This window comes from Bicyclus anynana, chromosome 14 (assembly GCF_947172395.1).
Source record: "Bicyclus anynana chromosome 14, ilBicAnyn1.1, whole genome shotgun sequence".
Classification (NCBI taxonomy): Eukaryota; Metazoa; Arthropoda; class Insecta; order Lepidoptera; family Nymphalidae; genus Bicyclus; species Bicyclus anynana.
The window spans coordinates 8854276-8878105 of NC_069096.1; the positions used below are offsets into that span (position 1 = coordinate 8854276).

At 37.6% G+C, this 23830-nt stretch overlaps 1 protein-coding gene across 2 annotated transcripts in view; it reads right to left on the bottom strand.

The window, feature by feature from the left end:
• LOC112056694 (dorsal-ventral patterning protein Sog) overlaps positions 1 to 23830 on the bottom strand; it is a 168714-nt gene that overhangs the window by 59306 nt on the left and 85578 nt on the right. For both annotated transcript variants that reach the window (XM_052885291.1, XM_052885290.1), the window contains exons 2-3: positions 9814 to 9917; positions 8246 to 8378 (exon numbers count right to left, since the gene is read on the bottom strand). In XM_052885291.1, coding sequence (XP_052741251.1) covers positions 8246 to 8378; positions 9814 to 9917 — 237 coding nt within the window. The remainder of the gene's footprint in view (positions 1 to 8245; positions 8379 to 9813; positions 9918 to 23830) is intronic.

Below are 23830 nucleotides of genomic sequence, written 5' to 3' on the forward strand. Positions count from 1 at the left end.
AAAATATTTAGGTATTTCAGACAGTGGTCAGTGGTCGTTTCTTTCAGAAACGGCTTATATTAATACGACATCGGCTGTCTTCAAACTGATCAGCAGGTAGGACATAACAATAATACGAAGTTATTTTTCGCTTTTTTGTTTAGCGGGTACCTTTTTAGGTTTTGAAGTCGGTTGTATTTTTTTTATCAAAAATTTTCTCATAATATAATAGTGTACGTCTTAAAAAACTAGAGGTTACCGGGGTCCTACCCCCTTGCAATGTCTATTGCTAGAGCGTTAGCCATGTTTTCCATGTTCTGTGGGCTACAGCATGGAATGCATCGCGGTGACAACAAAAATAAAACGTGCATTGTACGCGGCATCGGCGTGCACAAAACAAATTCCTCGGAGGCACATGCAGCACACTGAATTAGATACACTCGTGATCGGCGGTGGTCGGCGGTAGGATGTCCGATGAACCATAAACTGTGAGCTCACGCACACACGTACAAGCCTGTTACACCTCTCTGCTACTCATGTTATCTAATACTACGACACGCCGCGGTTTCACCCGCGTACACTGAGAAAAATAAGATACTTAAGAGCGCGCCGCGCGTCGGTACGATATGGATAAAATTCAAAGCACAAACGAGACGCCGAATAATGACTTTCACGTGAGTGAAAAGCACGGAGCGATTGACGCGCGACGCAAATTTTATGACGTGAGCGCCAAAACCATTTTTACCTAATTGCAAGTAAATTAAACAACATAACCAAAAACAAAATGGCCATGTTTAAGATATATACCTAATTTTCTATACAAAACAAAAATTTAAGAAAATAAGTTTGCTTTTCCTGAGATTGAAAGCAAAATGTGAGCAAAACATGTATGAAAAGTTTTACAAATTGTGTATTTTGTATAGTTATACCAAAGCTAACACTGTGAAATATCATTTACCCAAATATCAGGCTCCTAACTTATCCAGAATCTGAGATCCAGAACCATTTGTGACCACCAAATTACATATTGCACACTCTTAAATGAGCAATTTACGTAAGGAGCTTGCACATTACTACGTACTACAGGTGTAGCATACTTACAATAGATGCTGTATACTTAGTAATGATGCAGCTTACTGTACCGTTTAGAAGCAACACCATGTGACATGAGGAGCTTGTATACAACATAGTGCCGACTATAAGCGTAATAGTGTCTGGTTTGCTACGTAATTTAAGTATGGCGCACCAGGAATTTTTTCTCAGTGTAGTTACTGTTCCCGTGGGTATAAGGGGATAAAATATGGCCTATGACACTCATAAATAACATAACATTTGTAGTGGTAAAATAATTTTCAAAACCGGTTAGATACATCCAGCGATATTTTTTTTTATTATTTACAAGTTAGCCTTTACTACAATCTCACCTGATGGTAAGTGATGATGCAATCTAAGTTGGAAGCGGGCTAACTTGTTAGGAGGAGGATGAAAATTCACACCCCTTTCGGTTTCTACACGACATCATGCCGTCACGCTAAATTCCTTGGTGGTACGTCTTTGTCGGTAGGGTGGTAACTAGCCACGGCCGAAGCCTCCCACCAGCCAAATACCCCCTACTACAAAAATGTTATAACATATACACTAGCCCTCGCCCACGATTTTGCCTACATGGAAACCCTTATAAAACTATTTACCATCATACATGACTTTGTTCATAACTTTAACGGTTTTCGCAGCGCACGCAACGGAAGCTCTCGAATGTTTTAACTATTTGGCCACATTTTTCATTAATACTCCTTATTGGTCCTACCTATAGATGAAAAACGTGGCAAAATATGGGAAAAAAAACATTTCTTTTGAGAGCTTCTGTTGCGTGCGCTGAGAAAACGGTTAAAGTTGCGAAAAAATCATATATGACGAAGTTATTCCTACCTTGATGTTACAACGGATGGTAGGATGTCCGATGATCCATAAACACGCACACACGTACAAGCTCGTTACACCTCTTTGCTACTCATATTATGTAATACTAGCACCCGTCCGCGATTTCGTCCGCATGGAAACCCTTTTTGAACTTTTTTCCGTCATTATAATATTTTTTTCGTAACTTTAACCGTTTTCGCAGCACACGCAACATAAGCTCTTAAAAGGGCCTTGAAAAAAATTTGTTGCCGGTTTTCCACATTTTACATTGATATAATACCTTATTAGTCGTAACCATCCACGAGCCTGTATTTATCTCGCGATTTAAAAAAAAAAACAAATTTTTATAACAGAACAACGTTTGTCGGGTTAGTTTTTCTGTAAGATTGTCATTGATCATAATCACACATCAATCGTTGGATAAAAACTTTCTTATATATTTAAATTGTTAAAAACTAAAGAATTTTTAGGAACGATAATTTTCAAACAACAATTAATTTAATGTGTAGACAACTTTGTCTAATACTCTTATAATATTATGTAATTTGTACGAAATTTATAACATATACACTACGTACAGATTTAATTTATAATCGTAACTTTTACGACCCTTCAAATGGCTAAAACATTTGATTAAAGGCACAATAAACTAAGCCCAGAAGCGACGGCAATCAGCCAAATAATGTTTAAAGCCAATACAGACTACCTTCATAAACTGTGGGCAATAGTGATCAGATTTGATGCGTTTTATAGTTACCAGCATTGGATAGTCTACTGTTCTCGAGCGGCGGCCATGAAATTAAATTATAAAATCACGACACAGCTATGCAGCAAAAATGGCTTAGCATATAACATATTAATTGATCGAAGTTTAAAATGCAAATGCGTATTCTGTTTATGCACAAAGGTCATAGGATAAACACAACCGCTCGCATGATGAAACACAATTGTTTTGTCGCAGCAATTGGATGCTAATAACCTTAATCAATTTAAAATTAATTTACAATTCACCGAGCGAGCGAATCGTATTTAGGACGCGTTCTCGGGCGATCAATTAGCGAGAGCGCGACGCGTTGTTTAGTATTCAGTGTTTATTCAGCGAATTTTTCGATCCTACAGCATCAAGGGATAATAAAGACTCGGGTGCGTTGACTTCGATATTTGCTCGCAAAAAATGCGTGCGTTATAAGTAGTGTTCGCTAAAAAGGCACAGACGGCGTCGCGGCGACGGGTCGACGGCCGCGCCCGGAATAACTACCACCAGCAGCTATATTTGCAGCAGCGGCGGCGCGCGGGGGGAGGAACGCGTGCCATTTCTGCACCAGCCCGGTGCATCTGAGTAATGCCATTGTAATGCTCTCGATATATCTCACGCGTTGGACGCGGCCGGCAGACGCGCCGACGACGTCGCCGGACCTGACCGCAACTTTCGGCAGGTCCAGCGTTCCCCGCAGTGATTCATGCGCGCGAGGAATTCCGCTTTTAAATTAATGGTGGACACTTTCACAGTTCATTATCGGTACTTGTATTAGGAATTAGCGTCGGCCGGAATGATTATCCAGATCGAATGTACATGTGTAGGTAATGATGAGAATCAGCCGTGGGAGCGGGCGCGCCTGTCCACCGTCATTTGTCATCGCCGGTTGCTGTCACTTCATATGTACGCATGCTTTCTCACATTTGCAATTACCTTTTAAGTCGGGAATTTGCCGATTCGACAAAAAAGCACAATGTAATAATGAACGATGAACGATGGCGATTATGCGAGCCAACGTAACGAAACATAACGAACCCAATTAAAATACCCATATATGTCACATTCGGATATAATTTTAATTTATTCAAATATCTAGAGTCATAATGTCTATTAAAAATTGTATTTTTATAGTTGTTATGGCGTGGTGACTAAATCTTTTGCGGTGTCGCATTACAAAAGCGGGACAGGTCTGCCCGAAACGGCATATTAATCGGTACCATTGAAAAGATATATAAAATGATATGTCGCTCAGTCAAATCAGTGGAGAGTATCCACGGCAGATGGCGCGTGAGTCACCAACCTGCCGGTGCGAGCGGAACAAGGCGACACTATAAATCATTACCTACTTGACAATATTAATAAGTTTCAAATTAATTTCTGGCGATTACCTGACCTCACAAGATGAACGGCGTCATACATCATACGTGGCATACATTAGTAATACAGTAAATGGGAGAAAATTTTAGAAACACAATTTTATCGTCAAGGAAAATTATACTTATCAAATCACATCAAAATCTTGAAATTTCATACACATTCTGCTTCTGAGAACGAAAGCTTACGATACCTCATTGTATAAAAACTGATATTTCGTCAGCATAAACTTCTACAACCTACGGATCCGAGACTTAGTCGCTAACTATGGACCTTATTAGACGGCTTAAAGCCACTCAGAGGGCGATGGAGAGAGCTATGGAGTTTTTCTGCGTGATTGCATCAGAAATGAGGAGATCCCCAGACGAACTAAAGTTACTGACATAGCTCGGCGAGTCGCGAAGCTGAAGTGGCAATGGGCGGGACGTTGGGGTCTCAAACGTTGAAAGTATATGCAAGAGGCCTATATCCAGCAGTGGACGTCCATCGGCTGATATTGATGATGATGAAGCTTCTACAATAGGTACGACAGCCAAGTATGGAGTTTGGATCGTAGTGGCTTTGTAAGCTAGCAGGTTTTAAGGAAACCTTTGATTTTTCCGAGATGAAAAGCAACCTGTTCTGCTTCCAATTTATCTATATACCCAAATGCATCAAAATCGATTTTATAGTTTAGCCGTTGAAAGACAGACAACGAACTTTCAAAAGAGGTAATGTTTGTGGTGTATTGTAGGGACATTCTCTGGACCCAGTGAACCGATTTATTTTTTGTTTTTTTTTAATCCATGATTTTTTTTGGGATAAAAAGTAGCCAAATCGCTTAAAATAAGCGGCGTTAAAGAGTAACAAACATCCATACAAACTTTCGCGTTTATAATATTAGTAGGATATCCAGATAAACAGTTTTATTACTAAACACATAACTAAATAAAGAATATCGTTTCCCAAAGCGGAAGTGAAACCTAACGGGCCTTTAGATGCTAGACTTGAGTTCTAAATCGAAGAACATACGAATTAGGAGCGACCCATGTCATGACGGGTAAAACATGACATCAGTCAATACTTTACGGCTTAAAGTAAGAGTGACATCACCAATTTAAGAAATTGAATCGACAACGTGACAGGCATATGATAAACGTATGGAGCATGCCGTGAGAGCGGCACTTTGAACGGTGAATACATTTGGCTTAGCGACTGGATTTTAATTGTTGTCTAATACAATTGTTATTATAAACAGTACATACCTTACACATTGCACACTCGAGATCTTTAATTTGAACCCTAAAACGTGTAATTCATTTTGTAGTAGGCAACATTTGGCGCTGCAAAATCTTGACACGGACACTTTTTCTGATAATCTATATGTACTAATATTATAAAGAGGACAGATTTGTTTGTTTGTATGCTTTGAATAGGATTTGAATAATTCTTTCACTGTTGGGAAGCTACACTGTCACCCAGTGCTATAGGCTATATTTTATCCCCACGAAACCGCGCGGCGTCTGCTAGTTTAATATAATTTAACTTGCAAATTTAGCACATCGGCTGTAATATTGACTACAACTTAAAATATCTTAGAAATCTTTTTTTTTTACGTAACGAACATTTACGGTTTGATTTCTGGCTAGGAGCACTTTAGTATTTTATATTTTTTTAACTGACTATGTTTGTGATCTAGCTGACGGCTTTGTCATAGCCATAGCTAGATAGTAAATGGTAAACATACCATCGGCTTTAATTTAAAGAACTTTAATTTGATTTTTCAAAGTAAATGAATCGTAGTCTTTCAATACCATCAACTGCAGCATTAAAATCAGACCCATCTGATATTACTCATATATTTATACATTTATACAAATCTTTTTCGTGTTAGGCAGTATATAAAAAAGTAGCATTTTCCTATACAAAGTGTATCTATTGGTTATAGGTATCGTAGATTTACACCGAACACGGCCTACAGATTGTAAGTTCATGTAACAAATAAGGAACTCTGTTACCCAATGCAGAAGTGAAATCTAACGGCTAACGGGGCTCTAGATGGCAAAAGTTCCACTTTAGTCTCTGAATTAATTCGTTGGCGAGCTGTGAAATACTTAGCTTATCTTTCTTTTAAGATTTTTTTCTGTAAAACTCTCTATGGGGAAAGGATATACGATATTAGACAAAAATGAAAAATGTACTAAAAATCTTGTATATTTTAATGATTTTAAACTTATTTCGTGGTTGTTCATTACGAATATTATTTAAACGGGTACACACCATGATAAAACGACGAGATTTTTAATGTCGATATTTCGACCCAGTTGCATGGATCGTGGTCACGACGGGACTTACACGGCCCGTCGTGACCACGATCCTTGTATATTTTACTAGATTACTTCATAATCATCTAGCCAAAATATAGCCAACAGGGAAAATAAGCTGATTTCATTATTTTCACACCGAACCAGCTTTGCAAACGCATAGTAGTGATTTATGCGATGCCCATGCGTATTCCACTGATTGCCAGTTGTCTTTGCAAACGCGGTCTGTCAATGTCAAAGTCAGCCATTGAATGAAATGTCATTGTCAAATATCATTATTATTTATTATTTTGACTAAATGTGTCAAGTTAGTGTCAAAACCATAAAAAAACTGTCGCCTGTCAGATAATGCAATGAATTTTATGTCAAAGGGATACGAATTATTGCCACTAATATTATAATTTAACCGATTAGGCAAACAAACTTCTTTGAACATTGGCCTCATGAGCTCCCCTCCCGCCACCACCCGTTTGTGATTAGTTCTGCCGCTTGAGTTGAGCTATTAACCCTGTCGTTCCTGGTCATTATCATTAACATCTGACAGTAATCGTACAAAAGTTTCACATTATTATCCTACGCCCACCAGCCCGTATTGGAGCAGCCTGGCGATGGTCTACTATATAGGTGCCTACCTACGCCTAGTACAGGCCCTGTAATGGGACGAAATAAGCAAAAAATTATAATAAAGATAAATCAATATTATTGAATCAACCGTTATTGTTCCGATAGTCGTCTCAGTCAATCAATGGTCTTATAGCGAAAAGCTTGATTAATAGATCACACTCACTTTAAGCCCTGACCACCGTTTGCTTGGGCAATCAAATGATAATTTTTTTATTTGTGTATTGTACATTTCGTATTTTTAAAATTTTATATAAATTAAAAAAAAGTGTATATGAATAAATGAGAGAAAAATGATGAAAAAAAGAATACACTGTCAGATATGTAGGTACCTATAAATTGCGCTAGTGTGATCGTTAAAGTGATCATTTATAATTATATAAGCCACCGCACTGGCAATCGCTTAGCGCTATCAAGATGCTCTTTAGCTATTGTCAGATATACAGTAACACATGCGTTGTCATTGTCATCAATATTCTGATATTTATGAGCACCATATCAGCACCATATTCACTAACTTTGACGTACGTTCATTGACATATACGAAATTGAAATTGTATGTAATAAATGTCTTCTGACAATCCTTCGTGGACTACATACATATATGTTAGGAATAGAACATTCCAAATTCGTCTGACTTTTATTCCGATATCCCCACATGACTGACATGAGACTTGGTCTCTAACTGTAGGCCTCATAAGAAGGCTCAGAGTCACACAGCGGGCGATGGAACGAGCTATGTTAGGAGTATCTCTGCGTGATCGAATCAGAAATGAGGAGATCCGCAGAAGAACTAAAGTCACCGACATAGCTCAACGAGTTGCGAAGCTAAAGTGGCAATGGGCGGGGCACATAGTTCGGAAAGCCGAAGGACGTTGGCGTCCCAAAGTGCTGGAATGGCGACCCTGCACTAGTAAGCGCAGTGTTGGTCGACCCCCCACCTGGTGGACAGACGACATCAAGCGAGTCGCAGAGATTCGCTGGATGCATGCGGCTCAGTATCGTGATGTTTTTCCCTACAAAAGGCGTATGTCCTGCAGTGGACGTCCATCGGCTGATATGATGATGATGATGATGATCCCCACATGAAATGGATCTTAAGCAATTACTGCGTTACAAAATAAGATAATACGTACAGTCTTGAGAGTATTACTTTACCTAATTTCTCTTGTGCAGCAAATTGCCATATTCTAGGAAAGCGCCTAAACATATAAAATCATCATTTTCACCAGGCTCGATTGTAACCAAGGACAACTTGCAAAGAATTAAAAAAAATATGCAACGTACTTACAGTCAATATCGCCGGGGCAAGTCTTGCAACATCTTCCGGGCAGTAACGTGGGCGTATCGCAGGAGGGTTCCGGACACTCATTCTTTATATTGCGACAGTGAACTTTCGCCACTACCCGACGCTTCTTTTGTACCTGAAACGATTTCCTTCATAACTATGTATATTTGAGGGTGTGGGTTCGAATCCGGTACGGGGCATGCACTTCCAAATTTTTTTAGTTGTGTGCATTTTAAGAAATTAAATTTCACATGACTCAAAAGGAAAACATCGTGAGGAAACCTGCATACCAGAGAAATTTTTTAAATCTCTGCGTGTGTGAAGTCTGCCAATCCGCATTGGGCCAGCGTGATGGACTAATAGCCTAACCCCTCTTATTCTGAGAGGAAACTCGAGCTCAGCTATGAGTCAAATATGGGTTCATAACGATGTATATTGAAGTAAAAACCGATTACCTTTTGTGTTATTAAACGAAAGTACATTTTTCTATTTGTAACTAAGAATGACCCACGGTTGTAATTTACCTGTAGGGGATGACCATATGGAAAACGATTTTAAATATTCGAATTACTAAATTGATTCTATAAGAAAGCTCAGCCTCGCTCAGCGGGCTATGGGCATGTGATTAAATCAGAAATGAAATGATCCGCAGGAGACCCTAAGTCACCTACATGGCATAGCGAAGCTGCAGTGGCAATAAGCAGAGCACTTACTAGTATAAGAGCCAATAGACGTTGGGCTATCAGTTGCTGGAAAGGCGATTCCGCATCGGTAAGTTTAGAGTTGGTCGCCCGCTTCCAATCTCACAATCTCACCTGATGGTAAGTGATGATGTAATCTAAGATGGAAGCGGGCTAACTTGTTAGGAGGAGGATGAAAATCCACATCCACGTCGGTTTCTAACCCAGGACCTCCGTCTTGTGAATACCATTGCGCCACGGAGGCCGTCAAAACCTGGTTGACATCAAGCGGCATAAAAGTAACCGGTGGATGCCTCAGACTAATTAGATAAAGACCTGCCTCGCAAGATATTATTTTTCTGTCAAAGTATATGATCAACGATCTTATGCGGTTATAAACACTGTCTCTACAGAATCGATGTTTCATAGTTTACAATCGTGTCCATCGGTTAAAAACCTCCGTAAAAATACCTTTTTGTGTAGTTATATGGTGTAAAAAAACGAACAAAAACTGCTAGTTTAGTATAAGATATGTATGAAATCTAAGCTCGTTTTCCTTAGAAAAGGCAGAAAATTTTGTTCGTGAATTTGGGTGCGATACTAGTCCTTATGTATTTAGTCTGAGGGTGGATGTTGGCGAAGTAATTAAATATCAATAAAACCGTGAAGGAAAAACGTCGTGAAGAAACTCTACGTGTGAAGTCTGCCAATCCGCATTGGGCCAGCTTGGTGGGCTAAGGCCTAACCCCTCTCATTCTGAGAGGATTCGTGCTCAATAGTGAGCCGAAAATGGGTTGCTAATTATGTCCACCAGTGCACGCCCATCGGCTGATTATGATGATGATTATAGATTTAGTCGTACTATCAAAACAATTCTACGTTTCCACTTACCGATATACACTCACATTTGATGCAGTACATCACACCGAACGGCGGGCCGAGGTCTGCAAACCACGTTGAGCCGAGCTCTTTGGCTTGCTTCCCGAACTGGCATTCTGCAACAATGAAAGAGCAACATAAGTCAACAAGTCAAAACTTGAAAAAAAAACCTTATGGATATCTAGAATAACAACTTTTATGTAATAATAATAATAATAATAAAAACATTTATTCAGCCAAAAAAAAATAACACAAATAAGATAAAAAAAACATGGAAATCAATACTAACTTAATACTAAGGCTTCGGCTGAATAGAGCGCTGCCTCAGCTCTATGCTACAGCTAAATAACTGTAGCGCTGATTTTCAGGCATGACCCCAGGGTGAGCTCACGGACTGATCGGGAGAGCGTTGCGTCGTTAAAATAGATAAAATAATATACTATTATGTATCCACATATCTATAGTAAGTAAAATTAGATTGGAGCGAAGGACATTAATATTATATGCAAAAAAAAATAAGATTACTAAACAACTACAATAAGGACAAAAATAAATAAATTAAAAGAAAAACAACTGTCCTGCAAAATATTTGGTTATTGTTTCGTAGAACTAAGAGATGTTCTTTAATTATTTTTTCGTAAACAGTAAGAGATTTAGCTAGTCCAAATTCTTCAGAAATTCTTTACGTCGTAACAGCCGGAAAAACCGCCCGATTACGAGTAGTTTACTACATTTGACGTATGTTAGCTACTTAATATAATTAACATCAAATCAACAACAACCGCATGGTCGTATTCCATAAAGCTCATTGTTAACAAAAACCACAATGTTAACTGGGAAATGTCATCTACCTACTCAATGATATCAACGAAGCGTTGTCTGTAGGCACTGGATGACATTCGAGTATTTTACCTACATCCCCGTTTTGATCATTAAAGAAGTAGAGAATACGAAATCAGGAAGCTTATGAAATACTAACTATAGCTAGTTGGTAAATTTCTTATATACGTCAAAGTTACTAACATACCCTAACACAGATCTGGAAACCTGGCTGTAACCGGGATAAATCAAACCCTATATATCCAAATTCTCTAAAGCGATCCACTGTGAAAAAATTGTGTGGTAGGCAGTAAAGTAATACCCAAAAACGGACTACAACACGAAGTCCTTTATCTTAAACCATCCTCTGCTATGAAAAAATCCGTTTACAGTCTAGTGAATGATCAGTGATAAATGTAACTGAACACAAAAAAGTATACCCAAAGTCAAATTGCCAAACTAACTTCGGAAAATAAAATATCAATATATGGTGACATAATAATAATAGTCTTCAGTTTTACAATGTGCAAACTAAATCATTTTGCACAAAACTAATAAATTGCAACCTTCGGGTTGTACGCTAAAATCGTGGTCATTCACAAGTTCAGAAATTTTAATAGCCCTGAATCTTACAATGTGCAAAATAAATCATTTTGCACAAAACTAATTAATTGCAACCTTCGGATTGTACGCTAAAATCGTGGTCATTTGCAAGTTCAGAAATTTTAATAGCCCTGAAATTTACAATGTGCAAAATAAATTATTTTGCACAAAACTAATAAATTGCAACCTTCCGTTTGTACCTACGCTAAAATCGTGGTCATTCACAGGTTCAGAAATTTTAATAGCCCTGAATTTTACAATGTGCAAAATAAATCATTATGCACAAAACTAATAAATTGCAACCTTCGGGTTGTAAGCAAAAGTCGTGGTCATTCGCAAGTTCAGATAATAGCGGACGCCTTCACTGGACGGATTTATATCAGCGAAAACTACCCTCAGTAAGAAACTGCAAACTCGCTATAGAAACCTCGCTTCCGTATATCGACTAATAAACTAAACCGTCAAAAGTAAAACTAACTATCTTTCATGAATATTTAATTTCGAATATATATAATATCGTATAAATTATTATATCTGAATTGTGATTTTATATTGACAATATTCCCTTAACATTCGGATTACCTTAACATGGAAACCCTGCACTACGATATTCTTTATAATACTAAAAGTACCATAAATATAGTTTTAAATATAGTTTAAATATATTTCACAGCAACGATTAAGGTAGTCAAAAGTAGTAGTAATATGTCGCTCTATAAGCTACTTTATTTTCCAGTGTAAGTCTTTATTTTATTTTATTTTTTTAATCAGTTGTTTGTGTTACTAATACTTTTTATTACTAGTAAAGAAATACCTTGAAACACTTCTGGAAACACATTTATTTTGAAATCACAGTCAAATACTTTTTATTTATAGATAAGTGTTGAATATTGATGATTTATTGACGTATTTTTTTACATCAATGTTTTATGATAATCAACGCAAACTCTATCATTTTCAGCTTTTCTGCTTAACGTCGTGTTTTTTTCTTCATAGATACCAAGCACAGAGTACAAGCGCTGGGGTTTCAGGTAAACATAAATAATTTACATATGTACTTGGTCAACATGAAATCAAAGCTAAAGAATATTTATTTTAAACTTTAAAACCTAGAATTAAGATACATTTATATTTGACGTTATGGCTTCTCGATAGTCGAAAACGAAATTCCTCTCTTACGAGCGTGCAAACCTCACACTAAGGTTACAGCTGGAAAGTGAAACCTTTCCAATGCCCAATGATAAATGTATCACGATCGTGGACAATTGTTTTAACATTTTGTAATTTTATTAATTAATATAAAGGTGCGGTCACGAATTCAAATGGCACTTGAATTTAATTACACAGTAATACGATTTATTATATTTTGATATTATTGTTATTCTTAGAAATAAAACTAACAGCATTTATCTTCTTATACATTTACAAAATAATATTTTATTATAAATAAATCGACTGCTACTAATATAAATTAAGCTTTAAAGTAAATGGTTGTTCAGGTTGGTTATTTCTCATCATTTTAAACCCATATTAGGCTCACTGCTGAGCTCGTGTCTCCTCTCAGAATGAGAGGGGCCCACGCTGGCCCAATGTGCATTGGCAGACACACACGCAGTAAATTGAAAAAAATCTCTGGTATGCAGGTTTCCACACGATGATTTTCCTTCACCGTTTGAGACACGTGATATTTAATATCTTAAAATGGACACAACTGAAAAGTTGGAGGTGCATGCCCCGGACCGGATACGAATTCACACCCTCCGGAATCGTAGGCAGAGGTCGTATCCACTGGGCTATCACGGCTCTATTATTATACTACCCTCTTGAAAATGATAGGCAGGCTACAAAATACTATTATTATTAAGCTCTTACTGAATCAATTGGAAAAAAAAAATATTTTGTCAAGTAAGCTTTTTTTACAAGGCCTCCCTCTTCATAGCGATTCTGTTTGTTTCCATGGCAACATCGTTGTATGTGTAAAAAGAACATTTTATTTTTAGTATCCTATTAACAAATTTCAAATCCGAATAAGACGTGTTATCAGCGAAAAGTTCGTCGGCGAGTTTATTACACCAGAATAGCTCGCCCGACCCTGTGAGTCGTTAAAATAGGCTGATATAATGAAGTAAGTTTTTTGGACATGTCTCCCGGCCAGGGAATGTATCGAACGCCTTGTTGTGCATGGGAAGGCGGAGGGAACTAGGCCACGCGGTAGGTCACCCATGCGATGGACCGACCAGATCAAATCTGCTGTAGGCGGTCCCTTGCATGAATGTACACGACTCACTACACACAGGGAGAAGTGGCGAATGCTCGTGAGGCGTATTACATCTGCCTCCAACACGTCCTAAAGACCACGACCGCTCTGTCAAGAGTGCAGCGACAAAGAAGAAGAATGAAGCAAGCAAATGAAGCAATACGAAAGAGCAAAACCATATCACAATAATTGGAAAGTGACAACCTTTTACACAGCACAATGATAAAATATACATAAAGATCGTGATCTGTTTTAACATTTTAAAACGGTATTAATTAATTTATAGGCGCGGTCACGACATTAAATGGCACTTGATTTTAATTACACGGCATATCGATAAAACGTTATCGTTCGTTTTAAAATCTAAAGTAAATTTTAGTTGCAAATCAACGGTCTAGGTGTTCTCACTTAATCATTCAATTAATAGACACGGATTTAACAAGATTGCAAAGCGAAATTTTAATTCCTTTTATTTTAAAATAATGTTCGTTCGTTATCAACTTATATTAGGCTCACTGCTGAGCTCGAGTCTCCTCTCAGAATGAGAGGGGTTAGGCCTTAGTCCACCACGCTGGCCCATTGCGGAATGGCAGACTTCACACATGCAGAGAATTAAGAAAATTCTCTAGTATGCAGGTTTCCTCGCGATGTTTTCCTTCACTTAAATAAAAACCAAAAAATTATTTCAAGAACAAAGTTAACGTATTTTTTAGTTTTTAAATGCTTTCTTTTAAATAGCAATTACAAAAGTGCTGTTTTTATCACATTTAGCATTTTGCCTTGCAAATGGCTTATCTATTTAACATAAAACTCACCTTAGTATATTTGGTACAATTTTCACAACGAAATTGCCATTTATAGTAGTTTAATAACTTAAATAGTTCAGGGGTTATAAGACAAAAACCGGCAAAAAAACTAACGGCATACAATTTATATATCACAGTACCTGAGGCACGTGGCAATCAGGGGGTACTTTCCCATTGTGACTGATCTCGACACAGCGTCGTATCAGTACGCTGAATCACTCGGCAGTAGCACATCCTAATTACGTATATAACTACAGCTTCCTAAGTATATATAAACCCTAAAACGTAACTAAATCTTCCTACATAGACCAGACATGAGTAAATTTCTGGAACGAACATTACATTTTAGAATATTTATATTCTACGACACGTAGGTTAATAATATGTTCATTTGTATATCTTCACTAGCAATTTATTATTTTTACATGATTTAGTGTCGCAACTTCTAGAGACTAGGGCGTGTTTATTGCTTTGATAAAAACGAAATGACATTTGCGAATCATATGCAGTATAGTTCCGATATTTAAAATGAGCCGTGATAGCCCAGTGGATATGACCTCTGCCTCCAATTCCGGAGGGTGTGGGTTCGAATCCGGTCCGTGGCATGCACCTCCAACTTTTCAGTTGTGTGCATTTTAAGAAATTAAATATCACGTGTCTCTATCAGTGAAGGAAAACATCGTGAGGAAACCTGCATACCAGAGAATTATCTTAATTCTCTGCGTGTGTGATGTCTGCCAATCCGCATTGGGCCAGCGTGGTGGACTATTGCCCTTACCCTACTCATTCTGAGAGGAGACTCGAGCTCAGCAGTGAGCCGAATATGGGTTGATGACGATTTAAAATGGAAAACAATGTTTACATACCTAGCTTACAGTTACTATTTACCCTTTGAAAACGTTCCATCATATTCCAAGGTTAGATGAATAAATTAAAAGCAGACATTACGTAATTTTCCGCTCGATTTCTATACAACTCATGCGATTACACCCGCATGGGGAAGATAAAGCATTTTTTGTATACACGAGTACTATAACTATGAGTATCTACATAGCTGTATACAAATACTGCTCGTATGTAAATGACTGGTTGGTCTACAGATCTAGTTATTAGTTTGCTCGAGGATTATAATGGTACAAGTTTCGATACACAGATCACATCAAGATATATACAATAAATTCAGTAAAAGGCTTCAGTAGATAATTCAATGGTGTTGTATACAGCTCTGTACTTCAGAGAGCATGTGTTTTGTGAGCTATTGGTTCATTATTAATCTCTTACTGGTCATATATTTGTACCATCAAATCGAATGGAGTTCAGAAAACAGAGATGCATATGTATTTTCTGCTTCAACAACATGCGTTATATCATCATCCTCATCATCATTGTCAGCCGATAAACATCCACTGCTGGACATAGGCCTCTTGCATGGACCTCAAAGCACAACGGTCTTGAGCCACTTCATATAATATCATTAAAATTATATTTTTATTAGTCAGTTCTTTGTTCCGTTTCTCGTCGCATTCAATTAACTGTTTTCTTCAGTAATAACATGATTTTATGTCTCGCGAAACACACGAGGACAGCCTGTCTGCGCTTTAATAAAAACAAAACTACACGGAAAAGCGTATAAACTAGACGTCGCGTCAAATATAATCATAAAGATTCGTTCACAGACCTATGCTTTTCGGTAATGGATTAACTAGATGGCCTCCGTGGCGCAGTGGTATGCGCGGTGGATTTAATGACGGAGGTCCTGGGTACAATCCCCTGCTGGGCCGATTGCGGTTTTCTTAATTGGTCCAGCTGGTGGGAGGATTTGGCCGTGGCTAGTTACCACCCCACCGGCAAACACGTACCGCCAAGCGATCTAGCGTTCCGGTACGATGCCGTGTAGAAACCGAAAGGGGTGTGGATTTTCATCCTCCTCCTAACAAGTTAGTCCGCTTCCATCTTAGACTGCATCATCACTTACCATCAGGCGAGATTGTAGTCAAGGGCTAACTTGTAAAGAATAAAAAAAAAAAAAAACTTCCTTGTTCAATTTTAAAATACCTAAACGTTATTTCTTGCTTCATCGAGTAGCGGCTCTCTCAGTCTGCGAAGTCTCTTTGACCGATTATGATCACGTATTTCTCTATCAACATCATCATTCATTCTTTTTCCACTTGTGTAGAATACGTTAACACGTATTTTTCGCATGTGAAGAGTACGCCTTACGTGATAAGTCGCACGATGAACCGCATCATTATAAACGAGCCTTAATTGATATTTTCTGAAGCACAAATGACCATGTAATCAGACGCGACACCAAGGTCTTACAATTTCTCTTTGAAAATATTGCGTCTCGACGATTTAGTCTGACAAAACTATTTTTAATGATCTCGCTCTGTTATAAAGCCAAAAATACTACAGTATACGTAAGGTTATTTTATTCAATGACAAGCCTTCAACTGCAATCTCACTTAATGTTAAGTGATAATGCAGTCTCATTTTAGAAGAAGTACAAAGGAGTAACCCAGTCTCAATAAAAAATCAGGTCCAAATTATACAAATGATACAGAGCTAAAAATTGGCCATAAATTAGTACAATTAGGGTGGACTCATGAGGCTAATTTTCAAAGAAATTTATATTTGCCTTATCAGTTAAATGACTTGTTACAGACAATAATTCACATCCCTTTGACATAAAATTCATTGCATTATCTGTGTCTAACTGACAGTTTTTATACAGACTTGATACTAACTTGACACATCTATTCAAATTATGATATTTGACAATGATATCTTATTCATTGATTGACTTAGACATTGGCAGCCCGCGTTTGCAAAGACAACTGACAACCAGTGAAATACGAATCATATACTCGTAAATGTGCATTTACAAAGCTGTATCGGTGTGAAAATAATGAAATCAGCTTATTTTCCTTGTTGGCGAATATTATTTCGGCTAAGATTCTAATGGAGTAATCTAGTAAAATATACAAGATTTTTAGTACATTTTTCATTTCTGTATCGTTCTGAAAAGTGGGCCCAAATTCGGACATCTTTACTCCACCCATGTATCTGGCAGTTTCTACGAGGCTAACCACTGCCTACTAACTTATGCACACGTCCTTCGCATCGAGGATTCCGTACAATTTTATATTTTTTTGGAGGTGGTTTTAGAGCAACGATATCAGAAGCACTCTTGTATGTCTAATACCTATATTATATTATGTATATATCATTGTATGTTTATGTTTGATATTCCACCTTTAACCCTCAACTATTATAGCATTTTAATAAATCTATTCTGTATTAAAGGTTACGTTTATACAAAAAGTAATTACATAATGTAAGACTGCTAGACGACTTAAATAGAACTAAATATACAGGATATCAAGGAACTTGTTTGTAACTTTTTAGTTTATTTGTATTCAGTGCGTAGTTTTAAAACTGTTTGAGTTTAGGTATAGCGTACGCACGATTCAGTGTATTTATGCAAATTGAACGTTATGTCATTTTTGTAAAATTAGCGTAAGTAGGTACATGCTATTTTTAATAAACAACGCTTTTTACGGTTTTGGTTGAATGGGCTTATTTTGTTAAACAAAACACTATTCCACTTCACGATAACGAATCAAAACTAATATTTTAAAAATGTAACATCTGAATTTTCGTTTCTTAGTTTGTTTGTTTGTTACGAATAGTCTCCTAAACTACTGTAACCACGACCACGAGAACGGAGTCTACGCGAGTGAAACAGCGGGGGATCCGCTAGTTTAAAACCAAAGCTACTTAAGGACATCAGACCGTTTGTAGTGACTTTACCACCGGTTTGAAAGATCCTGCCGAGCCATCTATATGTCTATCACTGTCCTTTAAAATGGAATGTAGACTTGGTTACGCTATTAACAAGTTGCATTAACATACCGTACTGAGAGGACATCTAAAAATAAAAGTGCAGGTTGTCGCGTTGAAAGGTAGAAAACAACCGGGTGATACCTTGAAGACTTTACGAGGATCTAAATTGCGACACACGATTATACTATAGTAGTTTTAACTGCACGTTTATAATGCTCCGTAAATATTGATAAGAGCCGTAATAGCCCAGTGGATATGAACTCTGCCTCCGATTCCGAAGGGTGTGGGTTCGAATCCGGTCCGGGGTATGCACCTCCAAATTTTCAGTTGTGTGCATTTTAAGAAATTAAATATCACGTGTCTCAATCGGTGAAGGAAAACATCGTGAGGAAACCTGCATACCAGAGAATTATCTTAATTCTCTGCGTGTGTGAAGTCTGCCAATCCGCATTGGGCCAGCGTGGTGGACTATTGGCCTAAGCCCTCTCATTCTGAGAAGAGACCTCGAGCTCAGCAGTGAGCCGAATATGGGTTGATGACGTCGAAATATTGATAATGATGATTAATAATGATAATGCTCCTGTAAGAACAGCTCTTTTCGTATAGTGCCACAAACTTTTGCGCAGTTGCAATTTTGCGCAGGTTAACAAGATCCCCCTACTCGGGCAAAGCGGCTAAGTTTCGAGGCTCGTACCCCCACCCAGATTTATCATCTGGGAGGAGATGACCTGCCTGCAATTTTGAGAAACCATCATACTAAAAGCGCGACAATGGCGACTCCTCACCGGCTATATAAGTGTGTGGTACTTTATATATAATATAGTTGACGGAACTAGATCTCACCTGATTTTAAGTATAAAGTTTATGGAACAGATGGAGGACTTTATGTTAAGTAAAACCAATCATCCTCAAAAAAGGAACAAAATTCGCATGGCAAGGAACACATCTGAATACTATTTAATGTAAGACGTAGCTGACTTAACTTAGAAAACTCATCAATAATGTTTGGCGGCAAACAAAAGCAGTCTTGCCACGAAGTAAATACCTAGAGCTCTTAGCACTGGTTTTTTCTGCTGAAAAGAGGATATTAGTCAAGCCGGAAAAACTTAGCCAATACAAAAAACTAAGAAATATACTAATATGATCTTCCTTAAATGGGAAATCAGTAAATAATATAAATACTAGTTAATATATAGACTTAAATATTAAAAGACGAATGGGATGTTTCGTATGGTCTCTGTCCCACGAATTAAGTACGACACTATTGGTAGCAATCGCGGACTAAATATAATTTTCTAAGACTGTCTCCACACGTGCAAGTGTAGTTACAGCCTAAATGCCGTTTGACATAAAATAAACCAGTTTTTATGCGTCCTTAAAAAATATTTTTTTTATAAAGGTAGGTTTTTATTGACCGCGTCGTTGATTTGAAGCAATCAAGACTAATATAGTTTTACGATTGCTATGTACTTTACATACGCACATATTAATTAAGTGGCCAATAATTTCAAATGTTACTTTAAGCTGAACTAGAATATAAAGTTTATCGAGGCGATTACGGCACGGGGTGTGCATTTAGAAACATTACCTCGTCTTAAGCAGTAGATACCACAGAATGAGCAGTACCTCGCCTTAAGTAGTAGTGTAGTAGTTTAAATATGCGAAATCAGAGAAATATATATGCAAAATCTGGTGAATCTATACATATGCAAAATCTAGGAAATCTATATGCGAAATCAGTGAAATCTGAAAAATATATGTATATCCGAAATCTCGGAAATCTATATGTGAAATTTAAGAAATCTACATGCGAAATCCGGGAATATATATGCAAATTTTTGGAAATCCGGGAAATCTATATGTGAAGATCGGGATAAAAGTAGCCAATGAGCTTCTTTTTATTCTTTTTTTTTACATTATATAGGCTAGCGCTTGGCAGCAATCATGCTTGATAGTAAGCGATGATGCAGCCTATGATGGAACGCGCTTGCCTAGAAGATGCCTACTCACTCTTGACTTGAATATACCCATGTTGTAGGTGGTAGTGAAAACGGAAGCTGGAAGGGCATTCCATAACTTCGCAGTGCGGATCAGGAACGAAGAACCGAAACGCTTCGTACGTGTCCAGGGAACATCAACTACGTATGGATGCAGACCTCTGCGATGCCTGGCAGTTCTATGGTAAAAAGGTGACGAGGGAACTAGATCGAAAAGTTCCTGAGCGCACTCTCCGAAATAAATCCTGTAGAACACCGACAGACAGGCAATTCTTTTTATTCTGATGTTCCAACTGTACGATTGTACGCGGGTGAAACCGCAGACCAAAGCAGTATATACAAATAAATACAATTTTCGAGCCCTAAGTATCTATCAGATGGCCCCAAGCGATAAAGCGCCTCTATAAATAGGCGTCAGTGTTATCTGTTACGCGTAACTATTTAATTAAAGTCAGTAGTCGGGGGCACTGATACCGAGACGTGTTGCGTGAGAACGTACTGAGGACCTAGTGGCAGTTCGACACTGTTACGATCACATTAACGTAAACGCGAATTTCTAAAGAATTGAAACAGCGTCATCTAGTGGCACTACTGCACAACTGTTGCAATTCCATATAAATTCGTGTTTACGTTAATTACGCGATAGTCAGAGTATGAAAACATTGAAAACTCTCACTAGGCACACTGATATTAGTGTCAATTTGGCACTAGTGTTCACACTGGATGGTTTTTGACAGTAGGCCTAAATTTCAAAAAAAGAAATGAGGCAATAAAATATTTTTTTTTGTATAGGTGTTGTGTTGGAAAATGGAACAGAACAGAACAGAGAGAAGTGTAACTGGATCCAGGAGAAGAGCTAGGTATTCTATCTCTTCTCCTTGCGTCAGATTGACAAAAATTAAAAGATCACACAATTTATAAACGTGGAAAAAATAAATAAAACACTGGCACTGGGTAGGGCATGCGTTACGTGAAAAGGACGAGAAATGAACAATTAGTATTTCAGAATATACCATTCTGAAATCCTGATTGTTCATTTCTCGTCCTAGGAATGCCAAGAGAAATATAGTTAAATGAGGAATATAAGGAATGGATAAGAATGGAAAGGGACAGAGAAAAGTGGAGATAGATATGGGAGGCCTATGTCGAACGACAAGCTAATTAATAACGAATTACGTATATATGTCTATATGTAAATGTTACCAACAAGCGTACAATCAGCCAGCAGTAAGTCCAAAATAAATTAACAAAATATATTTTTAATGTGATCCATAATATGATAAAGAACCTCAAAACCCAAGAACCCCAAACAGTTTAAAAACGGACACAAAAGTATTGTAACTGTAATTAATACGTTAGGTTTTTTAAATTAAATATCCACAACTTTTCCGTTACATCATACAAACAGGTAAAGCCAAGTAAAACAATGTTAATAATCTTGACGTAACGGCTATAATATAGCGTTATCAATAATAATTTTCCCTAAGTACTTGAGAAATAATCAAATCATACATCTATAGTTATATTTGATATTGGTCGATAAGGGAAAAGTACACAAAAAACTATTTTTATTAGTTTTTTAAGAACAATAATAATAAATGCCGGATTAAGAGAAATAAAGGAAGACAGATGAAACGTGGGGAGGATGATTTTAAAAAGGTCGCCGGTCCTGAATGGATGAGAATGGCGATGGACAGAGAAAAGTGGAGATCTTTAGGGAAGGCGTATGTCGAAGGACAAGCTGCTAATGAATAATAATTATGTATATACTTAAAAATGTAAATGTAACTAACCAGCAGTAATAAAGGCTTATTTTTTTTTTATTTATTTTATTTAATAATAATTGCCGGACTAAGCACCCACGTGATGGGATGTGGAAACCAAGGCAAGCAAGGAATAGGTCCTACTTTACTAAGTTTTTACCAATCTATGGTTTTATTAAGATCGTCCGTGGGAAAAACATTTTCAAATGAGAAACCGAATTTCACGTCCCGGCAACGACTGGTACGTTATAAATGTGAAAGTTTGTGAAGATATCTAATAAGGAAACTTATTTCCACTGCTTTATAAGCGAGCTAGTGTTGGGTTCAACTCAATATCCGCAATAATAATGAGGATGGAGGGTGCGACGGCGCCTGGCGAGGATGCGACTCCGACAATTACCAATCATGTTCACTATTTGACACATCTAAATAAACGATCGTTGATGCAGTCACCTACACGGATTACTGTGTCGGTTGCGAAGCAATGCGAGCTGGGATGTGATTCCGCTATTTTATACTCGTCAATGTAATATTCGCCTATAACATGTTTTATTAGAATTTGAACTTTATTAAAGAATACAAAATGTCACCAACAACTAATTTACCATTTTGTAAAGTTACAACACTCGAAATGAGGGCTTTACAAAATGCAGGGGCTGTCTGCAGCATCACAGAGTTCAATGTGTAAGTACCTCCAATTTAACACACGGTAAAATCCCTCTATCCAGAGCTTTTTTGTTCCGTAGTCTAAAAGCAAAAAATATTTTGATGAACTAACTTTTTACGTCTATATACAAACATTACCTGGGTAAAAACTAGTATTTACTTATTATTTTTTTTTATTTCTCTTCTCTTCCAATATCAGAGTCACTATAAAGGGATAAACTTGAGGTGTCAAAAGTGCAAACTAAGTAAGCCAACAAGAAAAAAAGAAAATAATTTCAACGATTCGTAGCGAAGTAACGTACGTTTTTTTTTACGAGTATTTACATGTACAAAGAAGCATTACTTCAATAAATGAGGAATCAATGATGCAAGTTTCAGTCATTATCAACCTGTTTTAATGGCGTACTACAGAACCAGGCCAGACCTTTAAGGAGAGGGTATATGGAGCTTTGACCAATCACGCTATACCAACGCTCCTCCTAAAAGTTAGCCCGCTTCCATCTAAGACTACATCATCACTTACCATCAGGTGAGATTGTAGTCAAGGGCTAAGTTGTAAAGAATAAAAAAAAAAGATGGTAAGTGATGATGCAATCTAACTTGTTCGGAGGATGATGGAAATCCACACCCCTTTTGGTATCTACGCGACATCGTATCGGAACGCTAAATCGCTTGGCGGTACGTCTTTGTCGGTTGGGTAACCACGGCTGAAGGCTCCCACTAGCCAAAAATTCCATAGTCCGACCAAATTCTCGAATCCAGGACGTCTTCCAAAGCCACTGGACCAACGAGCTACTACGATACTACTAGTCATACGTGTAATTGTAAAAATATAATCAGATGATTTAGGCATATAAACCGAGACGTCGTAACCTTCCCCCGTGTTCTCGGAACCGTTGGCACGCTGCCAGCGGCGGGAAATGAAGTATGCGACGCGTCTGTATGCTGCTCGGCTCTCACGATCTGTTTATGGAAATTTGTACCCGATATAATGTCTAATTTATTAATTTTTTTTTAATAATTGACGGGCAAAGCCGATGTTATGTAGAAACCATAACCTATAAACAGAGAAACACTTCATTCAAGGCGTCAAACTGAGTGTTACGACTTCCTCGGGTACGTGTGGTGTTAACAATATTTGTATTATTATAAAAAGGAAGTATTTGTACGATGTTGTTGCAGCAGTGATGGTAAATAAGAGGCTATTTGATGACTTGAATGTAGGCCGCGTGAACACCGTCACGCTGCTAGTCGCGTTGGTAATTTTGTCCA